This window comes from Mobula birostris, chromosome 24 (genome assembly GCF_030028105.1).
Source record: "Mobula birostris isolate sMobBir1 chromosome 24, sMobBir1.hap1, whole genome shotgun sequence".
In the NCBI taxonomy this organism is placed as follows: Eukaryota; Metazoa; Chordata; class Chondrichthyes; order Myliobatiformes; family Myliobatidae; genus Mobula; species Mobula birostris.
This window is the reverse complement of record NC_092393.1, coordinates 8833019-8860227: the sequence shown is the minus strand read 5'-3', so window position 1 is coordinate 8860227 and position 27209 is coordinate 8833019. Positions and strand designations below refer to the sequence as shown.

At 43.1% G+C, this 27209-nt stretch overlaps 1 protein-coding gene across 1 annotated transcript in view; it reads right to left on the bottom strand.

The window, feature by feature from the left end:
- LOC140187032 (fas-binding factor 1 homolog) overlaps window positions 1-4019 on the bottom strand; it is a 139403-nt gene extending 135384 nt beyond the window's left edge. The window contains exons 1-2 of the mRNA XM_072241897.1: window positions 3965-4019; window positions 1784-1919 (exon numbers count right to left, since the gene is read on the bottom strand). Of these exons, the coding sequence (XP_072097998.1) occupies window positions 1784-1786 (3 nt within the window). The 5' untranslated portion in view covers window positions 1787-1919; window positions 3965-4019. The remainder of the gene's footprint in view (window positions 1-1783; window positions 1920-3964) is intronic.
- Window positions 4020-27209: the final 23190 nt, after the last annotated feature.

The following is a 27209-nucleotide window of genomic DNA, read 5'->3' as shown; positions in this document are numbered from 1 at the left end:
TACTGATATGTACTCAACTGTGTAAATGAAGCTGTACTTGAAGCTGTTTTCGGAACTTTGACACCCATCTCTTAGCGAAGAGTTCCCCGTGGTATCACAAATAAAGATTGGTTGAAGCAATCTCCTCCGTGTCTGAGTGCAGTTCCTAATATTTCTCCGACACCCCTCCACCTATCTTTGAATCATCAGCAAACTTAGCCACAAAGCCATCTATTCCATAATCCAAATCGTTGATGTACAATGTAAAAAGAAGCGGCCCCAACACAGACCCCTGTGGAACACCACTGGTAACCGGCAGCCAACCAGAATGGGATCCCTTTATTCCCACTGTCCGTTTCCTGCCAATCAGCCAACGCTCTATTCACGTATGTAACTTCCCCGTAATTCCATGGGCTCTTATCTTGTTTAGCAGCCTCACGTGCGGCACCTTGTCAAAGGCCTTCTGAAAATCCAAATCTACTGCATCTCCCTTGTCTAGCCTACATGTAATTTCCTCAAAAAATTGCAATAGGTTTGTCAGGCAGGATTTTCCTTTAACTAACTCCAAAAAAATCTAAAATTTAAATTTCAATTCTATTTCACAACACACTCTCCAGATAGTGCTATTGTTTCAACCCGAATGGAATGAGCATCACAAAACACAATCAGAATCAGTTTTATTATCACCGGCATGTATCATGAAATTTGTTAACTTAACAGCAGCAGTTCAATGCAATACATAATCTAGAAGAAAAAATAACAATAAACAATTACAGTATACATATATTGAATAGATTAAAGATGGTACAACAAAAAGAAATAATATATATTAAAAAGTGAGGTAGTGTTCACGGGTTCAATGTCCTTTTGGAAATCGGATGGCAGAGGGGAAGAAGCTGGTCCTGAGCGTGTGCCTTCAGGCTTCTGTACCTCCTACCTGACGCTAACAGTGAGAAAAGGGCATGCCCTGGGTGCTGGAGGTCCTTAATAATGGACGCTGCCTTTCTGAGACACCGCTCCCCGAAGACGTCCTGGGTACTTTGTAGGCTAGTACCCAAGATGGAGCTGACTAGATTTACAACCTTCTGCATCTTCTTTTGGTTCTGTGCAGTAGCCCCCCCATATCAAACAGTGATGCAGCCTGTCAGAATGCTCTCTATGGTACATCTATAGAAGCTAGATGTATTTATTGACATACCAAATCTCTTCAAACTCCTAATGAAGTATAGTCACTGTCCTGCCTTCTTTATAGCTGCATCGATATGTTGGGACCAAGTTAGGTTCTCAGAAATCTTGACACCCAGGAACTTGAAGCTGCTCACTCTCTCCACTTCTGATCCCTCTCTGAGAATTGATATGTGTTCCTTAGTCTTACTCTTCCTGAAGTCCACAATCAGCTTTTTCACCTTACTGACATCGTGCAAGGATGTTGCTGCCACACCACTCCACTATCTCGCTCCTGTACGCCCTCTCATCTGTATTTGAGATTCTACCAACAATGGTTATATCATCAGCAAATTTATTAATGGTATTTGACCTATGCCTAGTCACACAGTCATGGGTGTATACAGAGAAGAGCAGTGGGCTATAAGCACACACTCCTGAGGTGCACCAGTGTTGATTGTCGGCAAGGAGCTAATATCACCAATCCGCAGAGATTGTGGTCTTCTGGTTAGGAAGTCGAGGATCCAATTGCAGAAGGAGGTACAGAGGCCTAGGTTCTGTAATTTCTTAATCAGGATTGTGGAAATGACGGTATTAAATGCTGAGCTATAATCAATGAACAGCAAGTCCCCCAACTTACCATATCTGGTTAACTTCAAAACCAAACTTGCGTAGGTACCTCAGCACCCCTTACTGCAAGGAGTCTTGAAACAGATGAGTCCTGCCAAAATCCAATTCCTGTACTGCATTGGTGTCAAAGGTATCTACCAGCTCATCTGTTCAAAGGAAAACAAAAGAAAAAGATTTGAGATGGTGATATTGTAAAATGAAATAACATGAGGAAATTCAGAAGTCAAAAAACTGCAGATGCTGAATATCTGAGGGAAAAAAGCACGGATACGCAGAAGGTCAGGCAGCATCTCTGGAGAGTAACAGAGTTAATGCTTCAGATCAATTATTTGTGAACAAACTGACAGCCTGCACTGGTACAAGATTCAGCATTCACCTGAAGGGTCATTGACCTGCAGTACACTGTTTCTCTCAACACATATGCTGCCTGGCTTGCAAGGAATCTCCAGGCATTTTTATTTTTACTTAACTACAGAATCTTTGTTTACCTTATTTAGCTGTTATACTTCAAACATAGTTTTGATACACAGATTTTGAAAAGGCTGATAAAAAGATGGCAACAGCAAGCAGTTACACTATGCCACACTTGATATATTTATGTCACATATTGCAACTGCCCGAACTACTCATATTTATCACATGATCTTAGGAGTGGAGCCAAGCTTTATTTGGCACATTGCTGAATATCCAGTCTTTAGAAATGTAACAAATATTCTAATGTCTCAACATTATTCAGACGGAAAGACTGTATTTTCCCTTTAGTTCAATGCTACGTGGAAATACAGTGGATTCCCGTTAATTAGGTTATTGGTTATTTGGGTCAGCCGCTTATTTAGGACAACTCTTAAAAGAACAAAAACTAATGGAGAATGTAGCTAGAATTCCCTTTGTTTACTATGGTGATTAATTGGGACAGGTGACTGTGGCTGAACAGTTTCTAACTAGCGTCAGACTCATGCAATTGCACGGCCATTGGACACTACACCGCACTTACAGCAAACAGCTTTTAAATAGCAGCAGTTGCCCATGTTTGTATTCAAAAAGTAGTGATATTTGTCACTGATAGCTGGCGAGAAATAAGCAGCAAGGCAATTCAGAACAGTTTTGGTCACTGCATTTTTAAGCATTCAGGCTTGGAGATGCCAGAAGTGGCCAGCTATGAAAATGAAACAACTTCACACAAACCAATTGGAAACTATGAAGAATTTAAAGATATTGAAAAATATCTTGAATGCTACAATGAAAATGAAGATTTGGATGATGCAATTGTCGAAAGCATTGTATGAAGGCAGTCCATTATCTGCACCAGGTGTCTCTGCTGATTTGGTTCATTTACAGTACAAACACACTCTCCAGGTGCACATCACCATTTCAATAATCCATTATCTCTATCTTCCACATATTGCTTGGGTCTTGTCTCTGGCAGTTGCTGTTGGGCTGAATAGTAACGAGCCAGAAAAAAAAGATTTGTTTAAGCTCTTCTCCAGAAACTTAGTCATAGTCATACTTTATTGATCCCAGGGGAAATTGATTAAACTTGTGCAGTAAATGGCCACCACTCCCACCAATGTCACAGTGAAGGCATGCTTCACCACAGATGATTTCTTTTTCAAACAGTCCACAAAAGAAAGGCTGCATCCCAAAGGAGGTAAATGATCCCACATCATGAACCATTGACGAGTTCTCCTGGCTAATATCACTCAGCCAATATCACCCCAGCAACTAACAGGTACTTCGACCCAAGGAACCCACTGGATTGAGCAGCATCTTTGAAGGGAAAAGGAATTATAGTCATTTATAGGTTTACAAAATTATGAGGGGTATAGACCCGCCAGTCTCCATCGCCCCTCCTGTCCACTGCATTAAGCCTGCTCCCCATCCCCATCCCCATCCCCACCCCCCACACACGCTGAGTTCCTCCAGATTGTGTGTTGCTGAAGAGGACTGCATCAACAGTCGCTTGTGTCATCAACACCAAGTTCTCTGCTCAAGGAGCCGTTCATGAGAGCTTGCAACTGCAACACCGCTTCACTGGCAGCAGAGCGGGTTTGGTTAGGTGGCTACCTAAATGTAGGTTGCCGGTCCATCAGCACATGAAGCCGGGGACACCATCAGGCAGATGGAGTGATACCGCGGGTCTTCTCTCCCAGCCCACTCCCGCTCCCTCCCCGCAGCGCAACAACTGCATTACCTGAAGCAGCGGGTAACTAACCCGCCCCTGGCAACGTGAGTACTTCCGGGGCAGCTTCCCCACGCATGCGTCCCCCTGAGCCCGGTCAAATGATAATACATCAGGCACCTCGAGTCAGCACGTGACGCGAAAGTTACTAGGGAGACGGTGACGTCACTACCCTTCGTATGCCTGACGTCGTAGTTGTAGTTTAGTCGTTTTCAACTAAAGCCCTGTAGATGCTGAAATAAAACTGAAAACGCTCAGTGAATCAGCCAGCATCGACGTGTTAATGAAATGTTAGTTTATTCCTCCACGGTTGCTGGCTGAGCTGCTAAGCATTATCAACATTATCTCTTTCTGCAATGGACATAGAACCACAATCTGGAGCAAAAAACAAACTGCTGAAAGCACTTAAAGCAACCAGCATAAAATGCTGGAAGAACTCAGCAGGTCAGTCAGCATCTATTAAAATGAATAAGCAGTTGACTCTTTGGGCCAAGACACTTCTTCAGGCCTGAGAAGGAAGGGGGAAGATACCAGAATAAAAAGGTGGGGGTAGGGGAAGGAGGATAATAGGTGAAGCCATGTATGTAGGAAAAGTCAACGGCTGGAGAAGAAAGAATCTGATAGGAGAGGAGAGTGGACCATAGGAGAGAGGGAAGGAGGAGGAGACCCAGAGGTAAGGCCAGAGTAAGGAATAGAAGAAGAGGAGATGAAAAAATACTGGAAGGAGAAATTGATATTCATGCCATCAAGTTGGAGGCTACCCAGATAACAAAATATAACCTTGGCCTCAATATCTCCTTGTGCAACTAGACCCCTTGCAGGCCCAGTCAGTATGGATTGGCAATGACAACTCCACGATCTGCATTGGTACAGGTGCAACACAAGGTTGTGTGCTTAGCCTGCTACTCTACTCGCTTTATAACTATGACTATGGCTAAGCACAGCTCTAATCCCATTGTCAAGTTTGCTGACAACACCACTGTTGTAGGCCCAATCAAAGGTGGTGACGAAAAACTGTATACTGAAAATCTGGCTGAGTGGTGCCTCAGCAACAACTCAATGTCAGCAAGACCAAGGAGCTGATTATTGACTTTAGGAAGAGGAACCCAGAAGTGCCTGAACCAGTCCTCATCAGGGTGTCAAAGGTGGAAAGGGTGAGCAACTTTAAATTCATTATCATTTCAGAGAACCTATTCTGGACCCAGCATGTAAGTGCAATTATGAAGAAAGCACAGTAGGACCTATACTTCCTTAGGAGTTTGCAAAGATTCGGCCTGACATCTATAACTTTGGCAAATTTCTATAGATGTGTGGTGGAGAGCGTATTGACTGGCTGCATCACATCAATGCCCTTGAACGGAAAATCCTACAAAAAGTAGCGGATATGGCCACAGATAAAACCCTCTCCACCATTGTGGACATCTACATGGAGCACTGTCACAGAAAAGCAGAATCCACCACATGTGCTCTTCTCACTGCTGCCATCAGGAAGAAGGTAAAGGACCTTCATGACTCACACCACCAGGTTCAGGAACAGATATTATCCCTCAAACATCAGGCTGCTGAACAGAGGGGATAACTTCACTCAGCTTCATTTGCCCCATCACTGAACTGTTTCATAACCTATGGATTTACTTTCAAGGGCTCTTTATCTCATGTTCCTGATATTTATTGCTTATTTATTATTATCATTGCTATTTCTTTTTTGTATTTGCACAGTTTGTTTTGTCCTTTGCACACTGGTTGTCTACCCTGTTGGTGTGGTCTTTCACTGATCGTATTATGGTTATTGGATTGGTTGAGTATGCCCACAAGAAAATGTATCTCAGGGTTGTATATGGTGACATCTATGCACTTTGATAATAAATTTACTTGGAATTTTGAACATCGTTAGCCATTTGGGGACTTTTGTAACCAGTGTTGAATAGTACCTCTGACAAAAGAACTTGTGGAAGTAAAATTTTATTTTGACAAGTGGATTATTGTCATGTAGAACATTGTGTCCAAAAGGAGGGTAAAACAATTTCAATAGTAATTTCTGAAAGAGAATCAAATGGTGTTAACTGAACGACTGCTTCTGCCCACTGCTCCCTGCCATCCATTCTCTTTTCCCAGAATGATATCACGACAAAATTGACAAACCAACTTAAAAACTAACAAAAACCACATAATTATAACATATAGTTACAACAGTGCAAAGCAATACTGTAATTTGATAAGAACAGACCATGGCACAGTAAAAATCTCAGAGTCGCTCGAAAGTCCCATCATCCCATCAGCAGACGGTAAACCTCCAGTGCCACCAACCTGCCGATACAGCATCCCAGAAGCATCTGAACACAGTCTGTCTGAAAAACTCCGAGCCTCCGACCACCTATTCGACACTGAGCACCGAGCACCATCTCTGCCGAGTATTTCGACCCTGGCCCTGGTGACAGGCGATACGCAAAGCCGAGGATTTGAGGCCTTCGTCTCCAGAGATTCTCGATTGCACAGTAGCAGCGGCAGCAAAGCAGGCATTTCAGAAGTTACTCCAGATGTTCCTTGGCACTTCTCCCGGCTGTCCCCATCAAATCCAGATTGTGCACAGCCCCAAGTTACACATATCGATATTCGTTTGGAACGGCTGTGCGCGTTGTGTCACGCCGCCATCACGTCCTCCCTCCCTTATATTCTGAGAGATCCTGGGAGGCATAGGCAGTGTGCAGGAATCTTGTGGCGAGAAGGGTACAAGCTAATGTTCGACTCTATTTTGCCAATTAAACCTTCCATTGTTTGCCAATTAAAGCGACAAGGGGGATTGAAATACTGGCTGCCTGATTTTTTATTGCTGAAGGATCACGCTGCCGCCAGAGAGGAGAGACTGCCTTTTTATTACTAGTGAAAGTGCTCTGTTGACACAGAGAGGGGAGAGACTACCTTTATTTCACTAGTGAGATCGCTCTGTTGTCACAGAGAGGATAGACACTGCCTTTTTATTACCAGTGAGATGACTCTGTTGTCACAGAGAGGGGAATGCCTTTTTGTTTCTTTTTTTCTTATCTTTTTATTGAATTAGTATAGCGGTCCCCAACCCCCGGGCCGCGAGGAAGCGATATGGTTTGGCGAGAGGAGTCTGCCGCGCCTTTCCTCATTCCGTGCCACGCGCTCTGTTGAGCCTGAACGCACGCGAGGTCATGACCCGCGCGTCATCCGTGTCAGGGCGGGAAGGCGGTCAACTCCTCGAGCTTGCGGATGGCGGCGGGCTGAGCAGCTTGTTTGATATAACATCTCTGCCGGCAGCCTGAGATTGCCACGAAAGCACTGAAATCGTTGCTTTCATTTCCAACATTTTTCTGCGATGAATACAACGAAAACTAAATTGCGGAATAGACTGGACACAAGGAACCCCTTCGAGTATCGCTGTCTCTCATCACCTCTCGATGCGACCGGCTTGTTGCAGGAAAACAAGCCCAGGGCTCCCACTGATTCAGCGATATTGGTGTGTTGCAATCATTTTATATGTTCATATGGGGAAAATACGTGCTGTTTGATTAATATCTAAACGTTACTTAAAATAACCATATAACAATTACAGCAGGGAAACAGGCGATCTCGCCCCTTCTAGTCCGTGCCGAGCGCGACTCTCACCTCGTCCCACCGACCTGCACTCAGCCCATAACCCTCCATTACTTTCCTGTCCATATACCTATCCGATTTTTCTTTAAATGATAATATCGAACCTGCCTCTACCACTTCTACTGGAAGTTCATTCAACACTTACTTCAAGCTGTATTCATGCGAGGAAAATATGCGCTGTGTGTTTAATATTAAATTCGTTAGATAAATCCTTTTAGAAACGAAATTGAGTGTATTAGCCACTTATCACCTATATTCCGGTCGTGATTAACCCCCCCCCCATCGAACAGAATCGCCAAAAACGGTTTGCAGAGGGAGGGAAAATCGGCAGGTACACGCATGCGGACTGGTGCCCGCGCAAGGCTTCATGGTGATTGTAGTCTTTTTGGGGTAAACAACGCGTATTTGACTGCTTTTCTTGTCATTGGCAACCCCCCCCCCCCCCCCGGGTCGGCCGGTCCGCAAAAATATTGTCAATATTAAACCGGTTCGCAGTGCAAAGAAGGTTGGGGACCCCTGAATTAGTACACAAAAGGTAAACCATGTAGAAACTGTTGCGATATAAATTTACAAGAGATATTAATACACAAAGAAAAGTAGTACAAATAGTGCAGTTTAGTTATAAAATAACGAGGTAATATAATAGTATACTAATTTTCCATATATATCAATATGGAGAAAAAAAACCCACCGTGCAACTAATCTAAAAAGCAAAGCAAAGCAATGGGCTAATTAGGTATCAAGTAGACTTAACCAACTTTAAACAATCACGTCCTCAAACCCGACCTCCATTAAAAACAGTTAAAAAGCAAGAAGGGAATGTAAATATGGGCAAAGAAAAAAAAAGTTACATTAAATGAAAATATTGAATAAAAGATCTCCAGTTCTGTTCAAATTTATCTGAAGTATCATAAAGATTACTTCTGATTTTTTCCAAATTTAAACATAGTATCGTCTGAGAAAACCAAAAAAAACATAGTTGGGGGATTAATCTCCTTCCAATGTTGTAAAATACATCTTTTGGCCATGAAAGTAAGAAATGCAATCCTTCTACGGGCTGAAGGAGAAAGATTACTGGAAGATAGCAGTGATAGGATGGGGAGAAATATCTGTATTCAATACCTTTGAGATAAAATTAAAATGTCTTTCCAAAAAATTTGTAAAGTAGGACAGGACCAAAATATATGAGTTAAGGAAGCTATCTCCCCATGACATCTGTCACAAAGAGGGTTAATATGAGAATAAAAACGAGCTAATTTATCCTTAGACATATGTGCTCTGTGAACAACTTTAAATTGAATTAGGGAATGTTTAGAACAGATAGACGAAGTATTGACTAGTTGTAAAATATGCGCCCAGTCATCCGCCAAAATAGTGAAGCCCAATTCCTTTTCCCAATCTGACCCAATCTTATCAAAAGGAGCTTTCCTAAGTTTCATGATAGTATCATAAATAATAGCTGTTACACCTTTCTGACATGGGTTAAGGTTAATTATAGTATCTAACATATATAACGCCGGAAAGGAAGAAAGTATGGTACTTAGGAAATTTCTAACTTGGAGATATCTAAAAAAATGTATTTTTGGTAAGTTATATTTGTTAGATAATTGTTCAAAAGATGTAAGGGAGCCATCTAAAAATAAATCCAAAAACCGTGATATACCATTGGTCTTCCAAATTTGAGAAGCACGGTCCGTAGAAGAGGGGGGAAAGAATATGTTGCCTAAAATAGGAATCGCTAGCCCAAATTGATTAAGATCGAAACATTTTCGGAATTGAAACCAAATGCGTAAGGTATGTTTAACTATCGGGTTACAATCCTGTTTATGGTGTTTCAAATCGAAAGGAAGAGAAGAACCTAAAATGGAGCCAAGTGCATAACCTTGAGCAGATTGTAATTCCAATACTACCAATTTAGGAATGGATAGTGTATCTTGGTCAAGTAACCAAAATTTCATGTGTTGAATATTAATTGCCCAATAATAGAATCTAAAATTAGGTAATGCCAAACCTCCATCTCTCTTAGCTTTCTGTAGATGTATCCTACCCAGTCTCGGGTTTTTATTTTGCCAAATAAATGAAGAAATTTTAGAGTCAACTTTGTCAAAAAAGGGTTTTGAAACAAAAATTGGCAATGCCTGAAATATGTATAAAAATTTTGGCAGGATAAACATCTTAACAGCATTAATACGACCAACCAAAGTTAAATAAAGTGGAGACCATTTAAATGGAAGTTGTGTAATGTGATCAATTAAGGGTAGGAAATTAGTCTTAAATAAATCCTTATGTTTACAGGTAATTTTAATCCCAAGATATGAAAAATGATTATTAACCAATTTAAACGGCAGGTTCTGATATAAGGGAACTTGCTTATTAATTGGGAAAAGTTCACTCTTACGGAGATTTAACTTATAACCTGAAAAAAGACTAAGTTGTGCTAATAAATCTAAAGCTGCAGGAATAGATTTTTGAGGATTAGAAATATATAAAAGTAAGTCATCAGCATAAAGTGATACTTTATGAGACTTTAAACCACGAGTGATACCAATAATATTAGAAGATTCTCGAATAGCAATTGCAAGAGGTTCTAATGCAATATCAAATAATAAAGGACTAAGAGGACAACCTTGTCTGGTACCTTGAAAAAAAGGTAAAAAAGGTGAATTTAAAGAGTTAGTACGAACTGAGGCCATAGGAGAATGATATAACAATTTGATCCAGGATATAAATTTCGGGCTGAAGTTAAACATTTCAAGCACCTTAAATAAGTAAGGCCATTCGACCCTGTCAAAGGCTTTTTCAGCGTCTAGGGAAATGACGCATTCAGGATCATTTTGTGACGGGGTATAGACAATGTTTAAAAGTGTATGAATATTATAAAAAGAGTAACGATTTTTAATAAAATCCGTTTGGTCTTCTGAGATAATATAAGGAAGTGCTTTTTCTAGTCTGTTTGCTAATAATTTAGAAAAAATTTTAGAGTCAACATTTAACAAAGATACTGGTCTATAAAATGCACATTGAGCAGGGTCTTTATCCTTCTTTAATTTTAAAGAGATCGATGCTCTATAAAAGGATTCGGGTAGTTTACCAAGTTTTAATGAGGCCTCCAGAACCCTGAATAGATAGCCAAGGGATTAATGAGGATGCAAAAAAATTATAAAATTCCACGGTAAACCCATCAGGACCAGGAGCTTTCCCCGGGTTCATAGAAAAAATAACATTCTTAATCTCATCAGTGGTAAAAGAAGTGTCTAACATAGAAGATATATCATGTGAAATCTTAGGGAAATCTAGGTTATCTAAAAAGTCATACATATGTTTAGAATCTCGTGGAAACTCTGATTGGTATAAGGAGGAATAAAAGTCAAAAAAGGATTGATTAATCTCAGCTTGATCAAATGTCAGTTGATCTTTTTGATTATGAATTTGATTAATTTGAAATTTAGCAGAGTTAGTTTTCAACTGATTAGCCAACAGTTTACCAACTTTGTCACCATGTATATAAAATTGGCTTCTTGTTTTCATTAATTGATTTGCAATCGAGGACGAATAGTAATAAACTGTGTTCCATTTGAAGTTCAGTTCTTTGTTTATACAACTTCTGAGAGGGAGCTGTAACATATTTCTTATCAATTTCATTAATCTTGTCCACAAGAACCAGCTCCTCCTCCTTCAACCTTTTCCTCAAAGCAGCAGAGTATGAGATGATCTGGCCACGAATATAAGCTTTGAAAGTATCCCAAAGGGTATTCATGGATATATCCTCTGTACAGATAATTGTAAAAAAGAAATCAATCTGTTACAGTGAGATTGCTCTATTGTCACAGAGAGGGGAGAGACTATCTTTTTATTACTGGTGCGATCGCACTGTTGTCACAGGGAGGAGAATGCCTTTTTATTACTAGTGAGATCGCTCTGCTGTCACAGAGAGGGGAGACTGTCTTTTTCTTACTAGTGAGATCACTCTGTTGTCACAGAGGGGAGAGAGACTGCCTTTTTATTACTAGTGAGATCACTCTGTTGTCACAGAGAGAGGGGAGTCTGCCTTTTTGTTACTAGTGAAATTACTCTGTTGTCACAGAGAGGAGAGAGACTGCCTTTTTATCACTAGCGAGAACACTGTTGGCAGAGAGAGTGACGAGACTGTCTTTTCCTTACTAGTGAGATAATTCTGTTGTCACAGAGAGGGGAGAGACTGCCTTTTTATTACCAGTGAGATTGCTCTGCTGTCACGGAGAGGAGAGACTCTTTTTATTACTAGAGAGATCACACTGTTGATATTGTGAGAGGAGACTGCCTCTTTATTACCAGTCAGATCGCTTTGCTGTCAAAGAGAGGGGAGACTGCTTTTTTATTACCAGTGAAATCGCTCTGTTGTATCAAAGGGGAGACAGAGAGGAGAGATTGCATTTTTATTACTAGTGTTGATCACTCTGCTGTCACAGAGAGGAGAGAGACTGTCTTTTTATCACGAGTGAGATCACTATGTTGTCACGGAGAGGAGAAACTGCCTTTTTATTACCAGTGAGAACGTTCTGTTGTCACAGTGAGGAGAGGGACTGCCTTTTTATTACTAGTGAGATTGCTCTGCTGTCACTGAGAGGGGAGACTGCCTTTTTATTACTAGTGTGATTAATCTGTTGTCACAGAAGGAGAGAGACGACCTTTTTTCCACGAGTGAGATCACTCTGTTCTTACAGAGAGGAGAGAAACTGCCTTTTCATTACTAGTGAGATTACTCTGTTGTCAGTGAGACGGGGGAGACTGTCTTTTTATTACCAGTGAGATCGCTCTGCTGTCATGGAGAGGAGAGACGCTTTTTATTACTAGTGATATCGCACTGTTGACATTGAGAGGGGAGTGTGCCTTTTTATTACCAGTGAGAACGTTCTGTCGTCACAGTGAGGGGAGAGACTGCCTTTTTATTACTAGTAAGATTGCTCTGCTGTCACAGAGGAGGAGGCTGCCTTTTTGTTACTAGTGAGATCACACTGTTGTCACAGAGAGGGGAGAGATGACCTTTTCATTACCAGTGAGATTGCTCTGCTGTCACAGAGAGGAGAGACTCTTTTTATTCCTAGTGAGGTCGCACTGTTGATATTGAGAGGGGAGACTGCCTTTATATTACCAGTGAGAACGTTCTGTCGTCACATTGAGCAGAGTTTCTGCCTTTTTATTACTAGTGAGATTGCCCTTCTGTCACAGAGAGTGGAGACTGCCTTTGTATAACTAGTGAGATCACTCTGTTGTCACAGAAGGAGAGAGATGACCTTTTTTTTTACTAGTGAAATCACTCTCTTGTCACAGAAAGGAGAGAGACTGCTTTTTTATTACTAGTGAGGTCACTGTTGTTAGAGAGAGAGGGGGGAGACTGCCTTTTCCTTACTGGTGAGATCACTCTGTTGTCATAGAGAAAGGAGACTGCCTTTTTATTACCATTGAGATCACTATGTGTCAGAAAGGGGAGATTGCCTTTTTATTATTAGTGAAATAGCTCTCTTACACAGAGGGGAGAGACTGTCTTTTTATTACCAGTGATTTCACTCTGTTGTCACAAAGGGTAGACTGCCTTTTTATTACTCGTGAGATCATTCTGTTGTCAGAGAGAGGGGGGACACTGCCTTTTTGTTACTAGTGAGATCACTCTGTTGTCACAGAGAGGGGAGAGACTGCCTTTCTATTACTAGTGATATCTCTCTGTTGTCACGGGGGGGGACTGCCTTTTTTATTACTAGTGAGATCGCTGTGTTGTCACAGAGAGGAGAGACTGCCTTTTTCTTACTAGTGAGATCACTCTCTAGCACAGCGAGGGGGTGATTGCCTTTTTATTACTACAGAGATCGCTCTGTTGTCACACAGAGGGGAGACTGCATTTTTATTACCAGTCAGATCGCTCTGCTGTCATAGGGAGGGGAGACACTTTTTTATTACTAGTGAGTTCGCTCTGTTGTCAGAAAGGGGAGACGGCCTTTTTATTACCAGTCAGATCGATCTGCTGTCACAGGCAGGGGAGACACTTTTTTATTACTAGTGAGATCATTCTGTAGTCAGAGTGAGAAGAGAGACTGCCTTTTTATTACCAGTAAGATTACTGTTGACTCAGAGAGGGTGTGACTGCCTTATCATTACTAGTGAGATCACTCTGTTGTTCCAGAGTGAGGAGACTCTTTTTATTACCAGAAACTTCACTCTGCTGTTACAGAGAGGGGCAACTGCCTTTTGCTAGTGAGATCAGTTTGTTGTCACAGAAGGAGAGAGTTGACCTTTTTATCATGAGTGAGATCACTCTCTGGTCACAGAGACGGAGAGAGACTGCCTTTTTATTACTAGTGAGATCACTCTGTTGTCAGAGAGAGGGGGGAGACTGCCTTTTCCTTACTAGTGAGATCACTCTGTTGTCACAGAGAAGGGAGAGGCTGCCTTTTTATTACCAGTGAGATCGCTCTGCTGTCACGGAGAGGAGAGAGTCTTTTTATTACTAGTGAGATCGCACTGTTGATATTGTGAGGGGAGACTGCCTTTTTATTACCAGTGAAATCACTCTGTTGTATCAAAGGGCAGACTGCCTTTTTATTACTGGTGAGATAGCTCTGTTGTCACAGAGAGGAGAGAGACTGCCTTTTTGTTACTAGTGAGATCATTCTGCTGTCACAGAGAGGGGAGACTGTCTTTTTATTACCATTTAGATCGCTCTTATGTCATTTTGAGGGGAGACTGCCTTTTCATTACCAGTGAGATCGCTCTGTTGTCACAGAGTGAGGAGACACTTTTTATTTCCAGAAAATTCGCTCTGCTGTCACAGAGAGGGGAGACTGCCTTTTCATTACTTGTGAGATCACTCTGTTGTCACAGTAGGAGAGAGACTACCTTTTTATCACGAGTGAGATCACTCTGTTGTCACAGAGAGGAGAGAGACTGCCTTTTTGTTACTAGTGAGATCGCTCTGCTGTCACAGAGAGGAGAGACTGTCTTTTTATGACCAGTGAGATCACTCTGCTGTCACGGAGAGGAGAGACTCTTTTTATTACTAGTGAGATCGCTCTTCTGTCATTGTGAGGGGAGACTGCCTTTTCATTACCATTGAGATCGCTCTGTTGTCACAATGGGGAGACTGCCTTTCAATTACTAGTGAGATCGCTCTCTTGTCACAGAGGGGAGAGGCTGTCTTTTTATTAGTAGTGAGTTTGCTCTGTTGTCACAAATGGGAGACTACCTTTTTATTGCTAGTGAGGTCGCTCTGCTGTCACAGAGAGGGAAGAGACTGTTTTTTTATTAATTGTGAGATCACTCTGTTGTCACAGTAGGAGAGAGACTACCTTTTTATCACGAGTGAGTTCACTCTGTTGTCACAGAGAAGAGAGAGACTGCCTTTTTATTAGTAGTGAGATCGTACTGCTGTCACGGAGCGGAGGGACTCTTTTTATTGCTAGTGAGATTGCTCTGTTGTCACAGAGATGACAGAGACTGCCTTTTTCTTACTAGTGAGACCACTCTGTTGTCAGAGAGAGGGGGGAGACTGCCTTTTCCTTACTAGTGAGATCACTCTGTTGGGACAGAGAGGGGAGACAGCCTTTTCATTACCATTTAGATCGCTCTTATGTCATTGTGAGGGGAGACTGCCTTTTCATTACCATTGAGATCGCTCTGTTGTCACAATGGGGAGACTGCCTTTCTATTACTAGTGAGATCGCTCTCTTGTCACAGAGGGGAGAGGCTGTCTTTTTATTAGTAGTGAGTTCGCTCTGTTGTCACAAATGGGAGAATACCTTTTTATTGCTAGTCAGATCGCTCTGTTGTCACAGAGATGACAGAGACTGCCTTTTTATTACCAGTGAGATCTCTCTGCTGTCACAGAGAGGGGAGAGACTGTCTTTTTATTCCCAGTGATATCGCTGTGCTGTCACAGAGAGGAGAGACTCTTGATATTGCTAGTGAGTTTGCTCTGTTGTCACAGAGAGGAGAGAGACTGTCTTTGTATTACTAGTGAAACCGCTCTGTTGTCAGAGAGAGGGGAGACTGCCGTTTTATTACGTGAAGTCGTTCTGCTGTCGAAGAGAGGAGAGACAGACTTTTTATTACCAGTGAGATCGCTCTGCTGTCACAGAGAGGATACTGCCGTTTCATTGCCAGTGAGATCACTCTGCTGTTACAGAGAGGGGAGACTGTCTTTTTATTACCAGTGAGATCGCTCTGTTGTCACAGAGTGAGGAGACTTTTTATTTCCAGAAAATTCGCTCTGCTGTCACAGAGAGGGGAGACTGCCTTTTCATTACTTGTGAGATCACTGTGTTGTCACAGTAGGAGAGAGACTACCTTTTTATCACGAGTGAGTTCACTCTGTTGTCACAGACAGGAGAGAGACTGCCTTTTCATTACTAGTGAGATCGCTCTGCTGTCACAGAGAGGGGTGACTGCCTTTTTATTACTAGTGAGATCACTCTGTTCTCTGAGAGAGTGGGGAGACTACCTTTTTGTTACTATTGAGATCACACTGTTGTCACAGAGAGGAGAGGCTGTCCTTTTATTACTAGTGAGATAACTCTGCTGCCACAGAGTGGAGAGACTGCCTTTTTGTTACTAGTGAGATCGCTCTGCTATCACAGAGAGGGGAGGCTGCCTTTTTATTACCAGTGAGATTGCTCTGCTGTCACAGAGAGGAGAGACTGCCGTTTCATTGCCAGTGAGATCACTCTGCTGTTACAGAGGGGAGACGGTCTTTTTATTACCAGTGAGAGCGCTCTGTTGTCACAGAGTGAGGAGACTCTTTTTATTTCCAGAAAGTTCGCTCTGCTGTCACAGAGAGGGGAGACTGCCTTTTCCTTACTTGTGAGATCACTCTGTTGTCACAGTAGGAGAGAGACTACCTTTTTATCAGGAGTAAGATCACTCTGTTGTCACAGAGAGGAGAGAGACTGCCTTTTAATTACTAGTGAGATTGTTCTGCTGTCACGCAGAGGAGAGACTCTTTTTATTACTAGTGAGACGCACTGTTGATAATGTCAGGGGAGACTGCCTTTCTATTACTAGTGAGATCGCTCTCCTGTCACAGAGGGGAGAGGCTGTCTTTTTATTACTAGTGAGACGCACTGTTGATAATGTCAGGGGAGACTGCCTTTCTATTACTAGTGAGATCGCTCTCCTGTCACAGAGGGGAGAGGCTGTCTTTTTATTAGTAGTGAGTTCGCTCTGTTGTCACAAATGGGAGACTACCTTTTTATTGCTAGTCAGATCGCTCTGTTGTCACAGAGATGACAGAGACTGCCTTTTTATTACCAGTGAGATCGCTGTGCTATCACAGAGAGGGGAGAATGTCTTTTTATTACTAATCAGATTGCTGTGCTGTCAGAGAGAGGAGTGACTGCAATTTTATTGCTAGCGAGATCGCTCTGTTGTCACAGAAAGGACAGACTGCCTTTTTATTACGTGTGTGGTCGTTCTGTTGTCACCGAGAGGAGAGACTGCCCTTTCATTAACAGTGAGATCGCTCTGCTGTCACCGAGAGGGGGACACTGTCTTTTTATTACCAGTGAGATCACTCTGTTGACGCACAGTGAGGAGACTCTTTTTATTTCCAGATAGTTTGCTCTGCTGTCACAGCGAGGGGAGACTGCATTTTCATTACTTGTGAGATCACTCTGTTGTCACAGAGAGGAGAGAGACAGCCTTTTCATTACTTGTGGATCACTCTGCTGTATCAGAGAGGAGAGAGACTGCATTCATATTACTAGTGAGATCAGTCTGTTGTCACAGAGAGTAGAGAGGCTGCCTTTTTATTACCAGTGAGATCAATCTGTTGTCTCAAAGGGGAGATGGCATTTTTATTACTGGTGAGATCACACTGCTGTCAGAGAGAGGAGAGACTGCCTATTTATTACCAGTGAGATTGCTCTGTTGTCACAAAGAGAGACTCTCTTTTTATGACCACTGACATCGCTCTGTTGTCACAGAGAGCAGAGAGACTGCCTTTTTGTTACTAGTCAGATCACTCTGTTGTCACAGAGAGGAGAGACTGCCTTTTTGTTACTAGTGAGATCACTCTGTTGTCACACCGAGGAGAAACACTGCCTTTTCATTACTGGTGAGATCGCTCTTTAGTCACCGCGATGGGGGACACTGCCTTTTTATTACCAGTAAGATCGCTCTTCTGTCATTGTGAGGGGAGACTGCCTTTTCATTACCATTGAGATCGCTCTGTTGTCACAATGGGGAGACTGCCTTTCTATTACTAGTGAGATTGCTCTCTTGTCACAGAGGGGAGAGGCTGTCTTTTTATTAGTAGTGAGTTCGCTCTGTTGTCACAAATGGGAGACTACCTTTTTATTGCTAGTGAGATCGCTCTGTTGTCACAGAGATGACAGGGACTGCCTTTTTATTACTAGTGAAGTCGCTCTGCTGTCACAGAGAGGGAAGAGACTGCCTTTTCATTAATTGTGAGATCACTCTGTTGTCACAGTAGGAGAGAGACTACCTTTTTATCACGAGTGAGTTCACTCTGTTGTCACAGAGAAGAGAGAGACTGCCTTTTTATTAGTAGTGAGATCGTACTGCTGTCACGGAGAGGAGGGATTCTTTTTATTGCTAGTGAGATCGCACTGTTGTCACAGAGATGACAGAGACTGCCTTTTTATTACTACTGAGATCGCACTGTTGACATGGAGAGCGGAGACTGCCTTTTTATCACTAGTGAGATCACTCTGTTGTCACAGAGAGAGGAGAGACTGCCTTTTTATTACTAGTGAGATCGCTCTCTTGTCACAGAGGGGAGAGGCTGTCTTTTTATTAGTAGTGAGTTCGCTCTGTTGTCACAGAGAGGGAAGAGACTGTTTTTTTATTACCAGTGAAATCGCTCTGCTCTCACAGAGAGTGGAGACTGTCTCTTTATTAGCAGTGAGATCACTCTGTTGCCACAGAGTGAGGAGACTCTTTTTATTTCCAGAAAGTTTGCTCTGCTGTCACAGAGAGGGGAGACTGTCCTTTTATTTCGAGTGATATCACTCTCTTCTCACGGAGAGGGCAGGGTCTGCCTTTTTATTGCCAGTGAGATTACTCTGCTGTTACAGAGAGGGGAGACGGTCTTTTTATTACCAGGGAGAGCGCTCTGTTGTCACAGAGTGAGGAGACTCTTTTTATTTCCAGAAAGTTCGCTCTGCTGTCACAGAGAGGGGAGACTGCCTTTTCATTATTTGTGAGATCACTCTGTTGTCACAGTAGGAGAGAGACTACCTTTTTATCAGGAGTAAGATCACTATGTTGTCACAGAGAGGAGAGAGACTGCCTTTTTATTAGTAGTGAGATCGTGCTGCTGTCACGGAGAGGAGGGACTCTTTTTATTGCTAGTGAGATCGCTCTGTTGTCACAGAGATGACAGAGACTGCCTTTTTCTTACTAGGGAGAACACTCTGTTATCAGAGAGAGGGGGGAGACTGCCTTTTCATTACCAGTGAGATCACTCTGTTGTCACGGAGAGGAGAGTCTCTTTTTATTACTACTGAGATCGCACGGTTGACATGGAGAGGGGAGACTGCCTTTTTTATTACCAGTGAGAACGTTCTGTCATCAGAGGAGCAGAGAGACTGCCTTTTTTATTACTAGTGAGATCACTCTGTTGTCACAGAGTGGGAAGAGACTGCCTTTTTATTACCAGTGAGATCGCTCTGCTATCACAGAGAGGGGAGAATGTCTTTTTATTACTAATCAGATTGCTGTGCTGTCAGAGAGAGGAGTGACTGCAGTTGTATTCGTCGTGAGATCGCTCTGCTGTCTCAGAGAGGTGAGAGACTGTCTTTTTATTACAACTGAGATCGCTCTGCTCTCACAGAGAGTGGAGGCTGTCTCTTTATTACCAGTGAGATCACTCTGTTGTTACAGAGTGAGGAGACTCTTTTTATTTCCAGAAAGTTTGCTCTGCTGTCACAGAGATGGGAGACTGTCCTTTTATTTCGAGTGATACCACTCTCTTCTCACGGAGAGGGCAGGGTCTGCCGTTTTATTACCAGTGAGATCGCTCTGCTGTCACAGAGAGGAGAGACTGCCTTTTTGTTACTAGTCAGAGAAACTCTGTTGTCACAGGGAGGGGAGTCTGCCTTTGTATTGCCAGTGAGATGGCTCTCTTGTCACAGAGGGGAGAGGCTGTCTTTTTATTAGTAGTGAGTTCGCTCTGTTGTCACAAATGGGAGACTACCTTTTTATTGCTAGTGAGATCGCTCTCTTGTCACAGAGGGGAGAGAGTTTCTTTTTTTTAGTACTGAGTTCGCTCTGTTGTCACAGAGAGGGAAGAGACTTTTTTTATTACCAGTGAGATCGCTCTGCTGTCACAGAGAGGGGAGACTGTCTTTTTATTACTAGTGAGATCGCACTGTTGATATTGTGAGGGGAGACTGCCTTTTTATTACCAGTGAGATCGCTCTTCTGTCATTGTGAGGGGAGACTGCCTTTTCATTACCATTGAGATCGCTCTGTTGTCACAATGGGGAGACTGCCTTTCTATTACTAGTGAGATCGCTCTCCTGTCACAGAGGGGAGAGAGTTTCTTTTTATTACCAGTGAGTTCGCTCTGTTGTCACAGAGAGGAGACTGTCTTTTTATTACTAAGCTGATTGCTCTGCTGTCAGAGAGAGGAGTGACTGCAGTTTTAATCGTCGTGAGATCGTTCTGCTGTCAGAGAGAGGAGAGACTGCCTTTTTATTACCAGAGAGATCGCTCGGTTGTCACAGAGAGGGGAGACTGCCTTTTTATTACCAGTGAGATCGCTCTGTTGTCACAGAGAGGATACTGCCGTTTCATTGCCAGTGATATCACTCTGCTGTTACAGAGAGGGGAGACTGTCTTTTTATTACCAGTGAGATCGCTCTGTTGTCACAGAGTGAGGAGATTTTTATTTCCAGGAAATTCGCTCTGCTGTCCCAGAGAGGGGAGACTGCCTTTTCATTACTTGTGAGATCACTGTGTTGTCACAGTAGGAGAGAGACTACCTTTTTATCACGAGTGAGATCGCTCTGCTGTCACAGAGAGGGGAGACTGTCTTTTTATGACCAGTGACATCGCACTGTTGATATTGTCAGGGGAGTCTGTCTTTTTAATACCAGTGAGATCGCTTTGCCGTCAAAGAGAGGGGAGATTGCCTTTTTATTACCATTGAGATCGCTCTTACGTCATTGTGAGGGGAGACTGCCTTTTCATTACCATTGAGATCGCTGTTGTCACAAAGGGGAGACTGCCTTTCTATTACTAGTGAGATCGCTCTCGTCACAGGGTAGAGACTTTCTTTTCATTAGTAGTGAGTTCGCTCTGTTTTCACAAAGGGGAGACTGCCTTTTTATTGCTAGTCAGATCGCTCTGTTGTCACAGAGATGACAGAGACTGCCTTTTCATTACTAGTGAGATCGCTCTGCTGTCACAGAGAGGGAAGAGACTGTTTTTTTATTACCAGTGAGATCACTCTGCTGTCACAAGGAGAGGAGAGACTGCCTTTTTATTACCAGTCAGATCGCTCTTCTGTCATTGTGAGGGGAGACTGCCTTTTCATTACCATTGAGATCGCTCGCTTGTCACAGAGGGGAGAGGCTGTCTTTTTATTAGTAGTGAGTTCGCTCTGTTGTCACAAATGGGAGACTACCTTTTTATTGCTAGTCAGATCGCTCTGCTATCACAGAGAGGAGAGACTGTCTTTTTATGACCAGTGAGATCGCTGTGCTATCATGGAGAGGAGAGTCTCTTTTTATTTCTAGTGAGATCACACTGTTGATAATGTCAGGGGAGACTGCCTTTTTATTACCATTGAGATCGCTGTTCTGTCATTGTGAGGAGAGACTGCCTTTTCATTACTATTGAGATCGCTCTGTTGTCACAAAGGGGAGACTACCTTTTTATTGCTAGTCTGATTGCTCTGTTGTCACAGAGGGGAGAGACTGCATTTTATTACTACTGAGATCGCCCTGTTGTAATAGAGAGTGGGGCGACTGCCATTTTATTGCTTGTGAGATCGCTCTGCTATCAGAGAGGGGAGACTGTCTTTTTATTACTAATCAGATCGCTCTGCTGTCAGAGAGGGGAGAGACTGCCTTTTTATTACCAGTGAGATCGCTCGTTTGTCACAGAGAGGAGAGACTTCCTTTTTATTACCAGTGAGATCGCTCTGTTGACACAGGGAGGATACTGCCGTTTCATTGCCAGTGAGATCACTCTGCTGTTACAGAGAGGGGAGACTGTCTTTTTATTACCAGTGAGATCGCTCTGTTGTCACAGAGTGAGGAGACTTTTTATTTCCAGAAAATTCGCTCTGCTGTCACAGAGAGGGGAGACTGCCTTTTCATTTCTTGTGAGATCACTGTGTTGTCACAGTAGGAGAGAGACTACCTTTTTATCACGAGTGAGTTCACTCTGTTGTCACAGACAGGAGAGAGACTGCCTTTCTATTACTAGTGAGATCGCTCTCTTGTCACAGAGGGGAGAGGCTGTCTTTTTATTAGTAGTGAGTTCGCTCTGTTGTCACAGACAGGGATGAGACTGTTTTTTTATTACCAGTGTGATTGCTCTGCTGTCACAGAGAGGGGAGACTGTCTTTTTATTACCATTGAGATCACTGTTGTCACAAAGGGGAGACTGCCTTTCTATTACTAGTGAGATCGCTCTCGTCACAGGGTAGAGACCTTCTTTTCATTAGTAGTGAGTTCGCTCTGTTTTCACAAAGGGGAGACTGCCTTTTTATTGCTAGTCAGATCGCTCTGTTGTCACAGAGATGACAGAGACTGCCTTTTCATTACTAGTAAGATCGCTCTGCTGTCACAGAGAGGGGAGACTGCCTTTTTATTACTAGTGAGATCACTCTGTTCTCTGAGAGAGTGGGGAGACTACCTTTTTGTTACTATTGAGATCACACTGTTGTCACAGAGTGGAGAGACTGCCTTTTTGTTACCAGTGAGATTGCTCTGCTGTCACAGAGAGGATAGACTGCCGTTTCATTGCCAGTGAGAGCGCTCTGTTGTCACAGAGTGAGGAGACTCTTTTTATTTCCAGAAAGTTCGCTCTGCTGTCACAGAGAGGGGAGACTGCCTTTTCATTATTTGTGAGATCACTCTGTTGTCACAGTAGGAGAGAGACTACCTTTTTATCAGGAGTAAGATCACTATGTTGTCACAGAGAGGAGAGAGACTGCCTTTTTATTAGTAGTGAGATCGTACTGCTGTCACGGAGAGGAGGGACTCTTTTTATTGCTAGTGAGATCGCTCTGTTGTCACAGAGATGACAGAGACTGCCTTTTTCTTACTAGGGAGAACACTCTGTTATCAGAGAGAGGGGGGAGACTGCCTTTTCATTAATTGTGAGATCACTCTGTTGTCACCGTAGGACAGAGATTACCTTTTTATCACGAGTGAGTTCACTCTGTTGTCACAGAGAAGAGAGAGACTGCCTTTTTATTACTAGTGAGATCACTCTGTTATCACAGAGAGAGGAGAGACTGCCTCTTTATTACCAGTGAGATCGCTATGTTGTCAGAGAGAGGAGAGACTCTTTTTATTACTTGTGAGATCACTCTGTTGTCTGAGAGAGGGGGAAAGACTACCTTTTAGTTACTAGTGAGATCACTCTGTTGTCACAGAGAGGACTGTCCTTTTCTTACTAGTGAGATAACTCTGCTGTCACAGAGAGGAGAGACTGCCTTTTTATTACCAGTGAGATCGCTCTTCTGTCATTGTGAGGGGAGACTGCCTTTTCATTACCATTGAGATCGCTCTGTTGTCACAATGGGGAGACTGCCTTTCTATTACTAGTGAGATCGCTCTCTTGTCACAGAGGGGAGAGGCTGTCTTTTTATTACTAGTGAGTTCGCTCTGTTGTCACAAATGGGAGACTACCTTTCTATTGCTAGTGAGATCGCTCTCTTGTCACAGAGGGGAGAGAGTTTCTTTTTATTAGTAGTGAATTCGCTCTGTTGTCACAGAGAGGGAAGAGACTGCCTTTTTATTACCAGTGAGATCTCTCTGCTATCACAGAGAGGGGAGAATGTCTTTTTATCACTAATCAGATTGCTGTGCTGTCAGAGAGAGGAGTGACTGCAATTTTATTGCTTGTGAGATCGCTCTGTTGTCACAGAAAGGAGAGACTGTCTTTTTATGACCAGTGAGATCACTCTGCTGTCACGGAGAGGAGAGACTCTTTTTATTACTAGTGAGATTGCACTGTTGATATTGTGAGGGCAGACTGCCTTTTTATTACCATTGAGATCGCTCTGTTGTCACAATGGGGAGACTGCCTTTCTATTACTAGTGAGATCGCTCTCTTGTCACAGAGATGACAGAGACTGCCTTTTTATTAATAGTGAGGTCACTCTGCTGTCACAGAGGGGAGAGACTGAATTTTTATTACTACTGAGATCACTCTGTTGTCACACAGAGGAGAGAGACTGCCTTTTTGTTACTAGTGAGATCGTTCTGCTGTCACAGAGAGGAGAGACTGCCTTTTTATGACCAGTGAGATCGCTGTGCTCTCATGGAGAGGAGAGTCTCTTTTTATTTCTAGTGAGATCACACTGTTGATAATGTCAGGGGAGACTGCCTTTTTATTACCATTGAGATCGCTCTTCTGTCATTGTGAGGAGAGACTGCCTTTTCATTACTATTGAGATCGCTCTGTTGTCACAAAGGGGAGACTACCTTTTTATTGCTAGTCTGATCGCTTTGCTGTCACGGAGAGGAGAGTCTCTTTTTATTACTACTGAGATCGCACGGTTGACATGGAGAGGGGAGACTGCCTTTTTTATTACCAGTGGGAACGTTCTGTCATCAGAGGAGCAGAGAGACTGCCTTTTTATTACCAGTGAGATCGCTCTGCTATCACAGAGAGGGGAGACTGCCTTTTTATTACCAGTGAAATTGCTCTGCTGTCACAGAGAGGAGAGACTGCCGTTTCATTGCCAGTGAAATCACTCTGCTGTTATAGAGAGGGGAGACGGTCTTTTTATTACCAGTGAGAGCGCTCTGTTGTCACAGAGTGAGGAGACTCTTTTTATTTCCAGAAAGTTCGCTCTGCTGTCACAGAGAGGGGAGACTGCCTTTTCATTAATTGTGAGATCACTCTGTTGTCACCGTAGGAGAGAGACTACCTTTTTATCACGAGTGAGTTCACTCTGTTGTCACAGAGAAGAGAGAGACTGCCTTTTTATTAGTAGTGAGATCGTACTGCTGTCACGGAGAGGAGGGACTCTTTTTATTGCTAGTGAGATTGCTCTGTTGTCACAGAGGTGACAGAGACTGCCTTTTTATTACTAGTGAGAACACTCTGTTGTCAGAGAGAGGGGGGATACTGCCTTTTCCTTACTAGTGAGATCACTCTGTTGGCACAGAGAGGGGAGACAGCTTTTTCATTACCAGTGAGATCGCTCTGCTGTCACGGAGAGGAGAGTCTCTTTTTATTACTACTGAGATCGCACTGTTGACATGGAGAGGGGAGACTGCCTTTTTTATTACCAGTGAGAACGTTCTGTCATCAGAGGAGCAGAGAGACTGCCTTTTTATTACTAGTGAGATCACTCTGTTGTCACAGAGATAGGAGAGACTGCCTTTTTATTACCAGTGAGATCGCTATGCTGTCACAGAGAGGAGAGACTCTTTTTATTACTTGTGAGATCACTCTGTTGTCTGAGAGAGGGGGGAAGACTACCTTTTAGTTACTAGTGAGATCACTCTGTTGTCACAGAGAGGAGAGACAGCCTTTTTATTACCAGTGAGATCACTCTGCTCTCACAGAGAGGGGGAGACTCTTTTTATTACTAGGGAGATCGCACTGTTGATATTGTCAGGGGGGACTGCCTTTTTATTACCAGTGAGATCGCTCTTCTGTGATTGTGAGGGGAGACTGCCTTTACATTACCATTGAGATCGCTCTGCTGTCACAATGGGGAGACTGCCTTTTTATTACTAGTGAGATCGCTCTGCTGTCACAGAGAGCGGAGAGACTGTTTTTTCATTACCAGTGAGATCACTCTGGTGTCAGAGAGAGGGGAGACTGTCTTTTTATTACTAATGAGATTGCTCTGTTGTCAGAGAGAGTAGAGACAGCCTTTTCATTACCAGTGATATCGCTCTGTTGACAGAGAGGAGAGAGACTGCCTTTTATTACTAGTGAGATCGCACTGTTGATAATGTCAGGGGAGACTGCCTTTTTATTACCAGTGAGATCGCTCTCTTGTCACAAAGGGGAGACTGCCTTTTTATTGCCAGTGAGTTCGCTCTGCTGTCACAGAGAGGAGGTACTGTCTTTTTATGACCAGTGAGATCACTCTGCTGTCACGGACAGGAGAGACTCTTTTTATTACTAGTGAGATCGCACTGTTGATATTGTCAGGGGAGACTGCCTTTTTATTACCATTGAGATCGCTCTGTTGTCACAATGGGGAGACTGCCTTTTCATTACCATTGAGATCGCTCTGTTGTCACAGACAGGAGAGAGACTGCCTTTCTATTACTAGTGAGATCGCTCTCTTGTCACAGAGGGGAGAGGCTGTCTTTTTATTACCAGTGAGATCGCTCTGCTGTCATTGTGAGGGGACACTGCCTTTTCATTACCATTGAGATCGCTCTCTTGTCACAGAGGGGAGAGGCTGTCTTTTTATTAGTAGTGAGTTCGCTCTGTTGTCACAAATGGGAGACTACCTTTTTATTGCTAGTGAGATCGCTCTGTTTTCACAGAGGGAAGAGACTGTTTTTTTATTACCAGTGAGATCGCTCTGCTATCACAGAGAGGGGAGACTGTCTTTTTATTACTAATCTGATTGCTCTGCTGTCAGAGAGAGGAGTGACTGCAGTTTTAATCGTCGTGAGATCGCTCTGCTGTCTCAGAGAGGGGAGAGACTGTCTTTTTATTACAAGTGAGATCACTCTGCTCTCACAGAGAGTGGAGACGGTCTCTTTATTACCAGTGAGATCACTCTGTTGTCACAGAGTGAGGAGACTCTTTTCATTTCCAGAAAGTTTGCTCTACTGTCACAGAGAGGGGAGACTGTCCTTTTAATTCGAGTGATATCACTCTCTTCTCACGGAGAGGGCAGGGTCTGCCTTTTATTACCAGTGAGATCGCTCTGCTGTCACAGAGGAGAGACTGCCTTTTAGTTACTAGTCAGAGAAACTCTGTTGTCACAGGGAGGGAAGAGACTGTTTTTTTTATTACCAGTGAGATCGCTAAGCTGTCACAGAGAGGAGAGACTCTTTTTATTACTTGTGAGATCACTCTGTTGTCTGAGAGAGGGGGGAAGACTACCTTTTAGTTACTAGTGAGATCACTCTGTTGTCACAGAGAGGAGAGACAGCCTTTTTATTACCAGTGAGATCACTCTGCCGTCACAGAGAGGGGGAGACTGTCTTTTTATTGCCAGGGAGATCGCTCTGTTGTCACAGAGTGAGGAGACTCTTTTTATTTCCAGATAGTTTGCTCTGCTGTCACAGAGAGGGGAGACTGTCCTTTTATTTCGAGTGATACCACTCTCTTCTCACGGAGAGGGCAGGGTCTGCCGTTTTATTACCAGTGAGATCGCTCTGCTGTCACAGAGAGGAGAGACTGCCTTTTTGTTACTAGTCAGAGAAACTCTGTTGTCACAGGGAGGGGAGTCTGCCTTTGTATTGCCAGTGAGATCACTCTACTG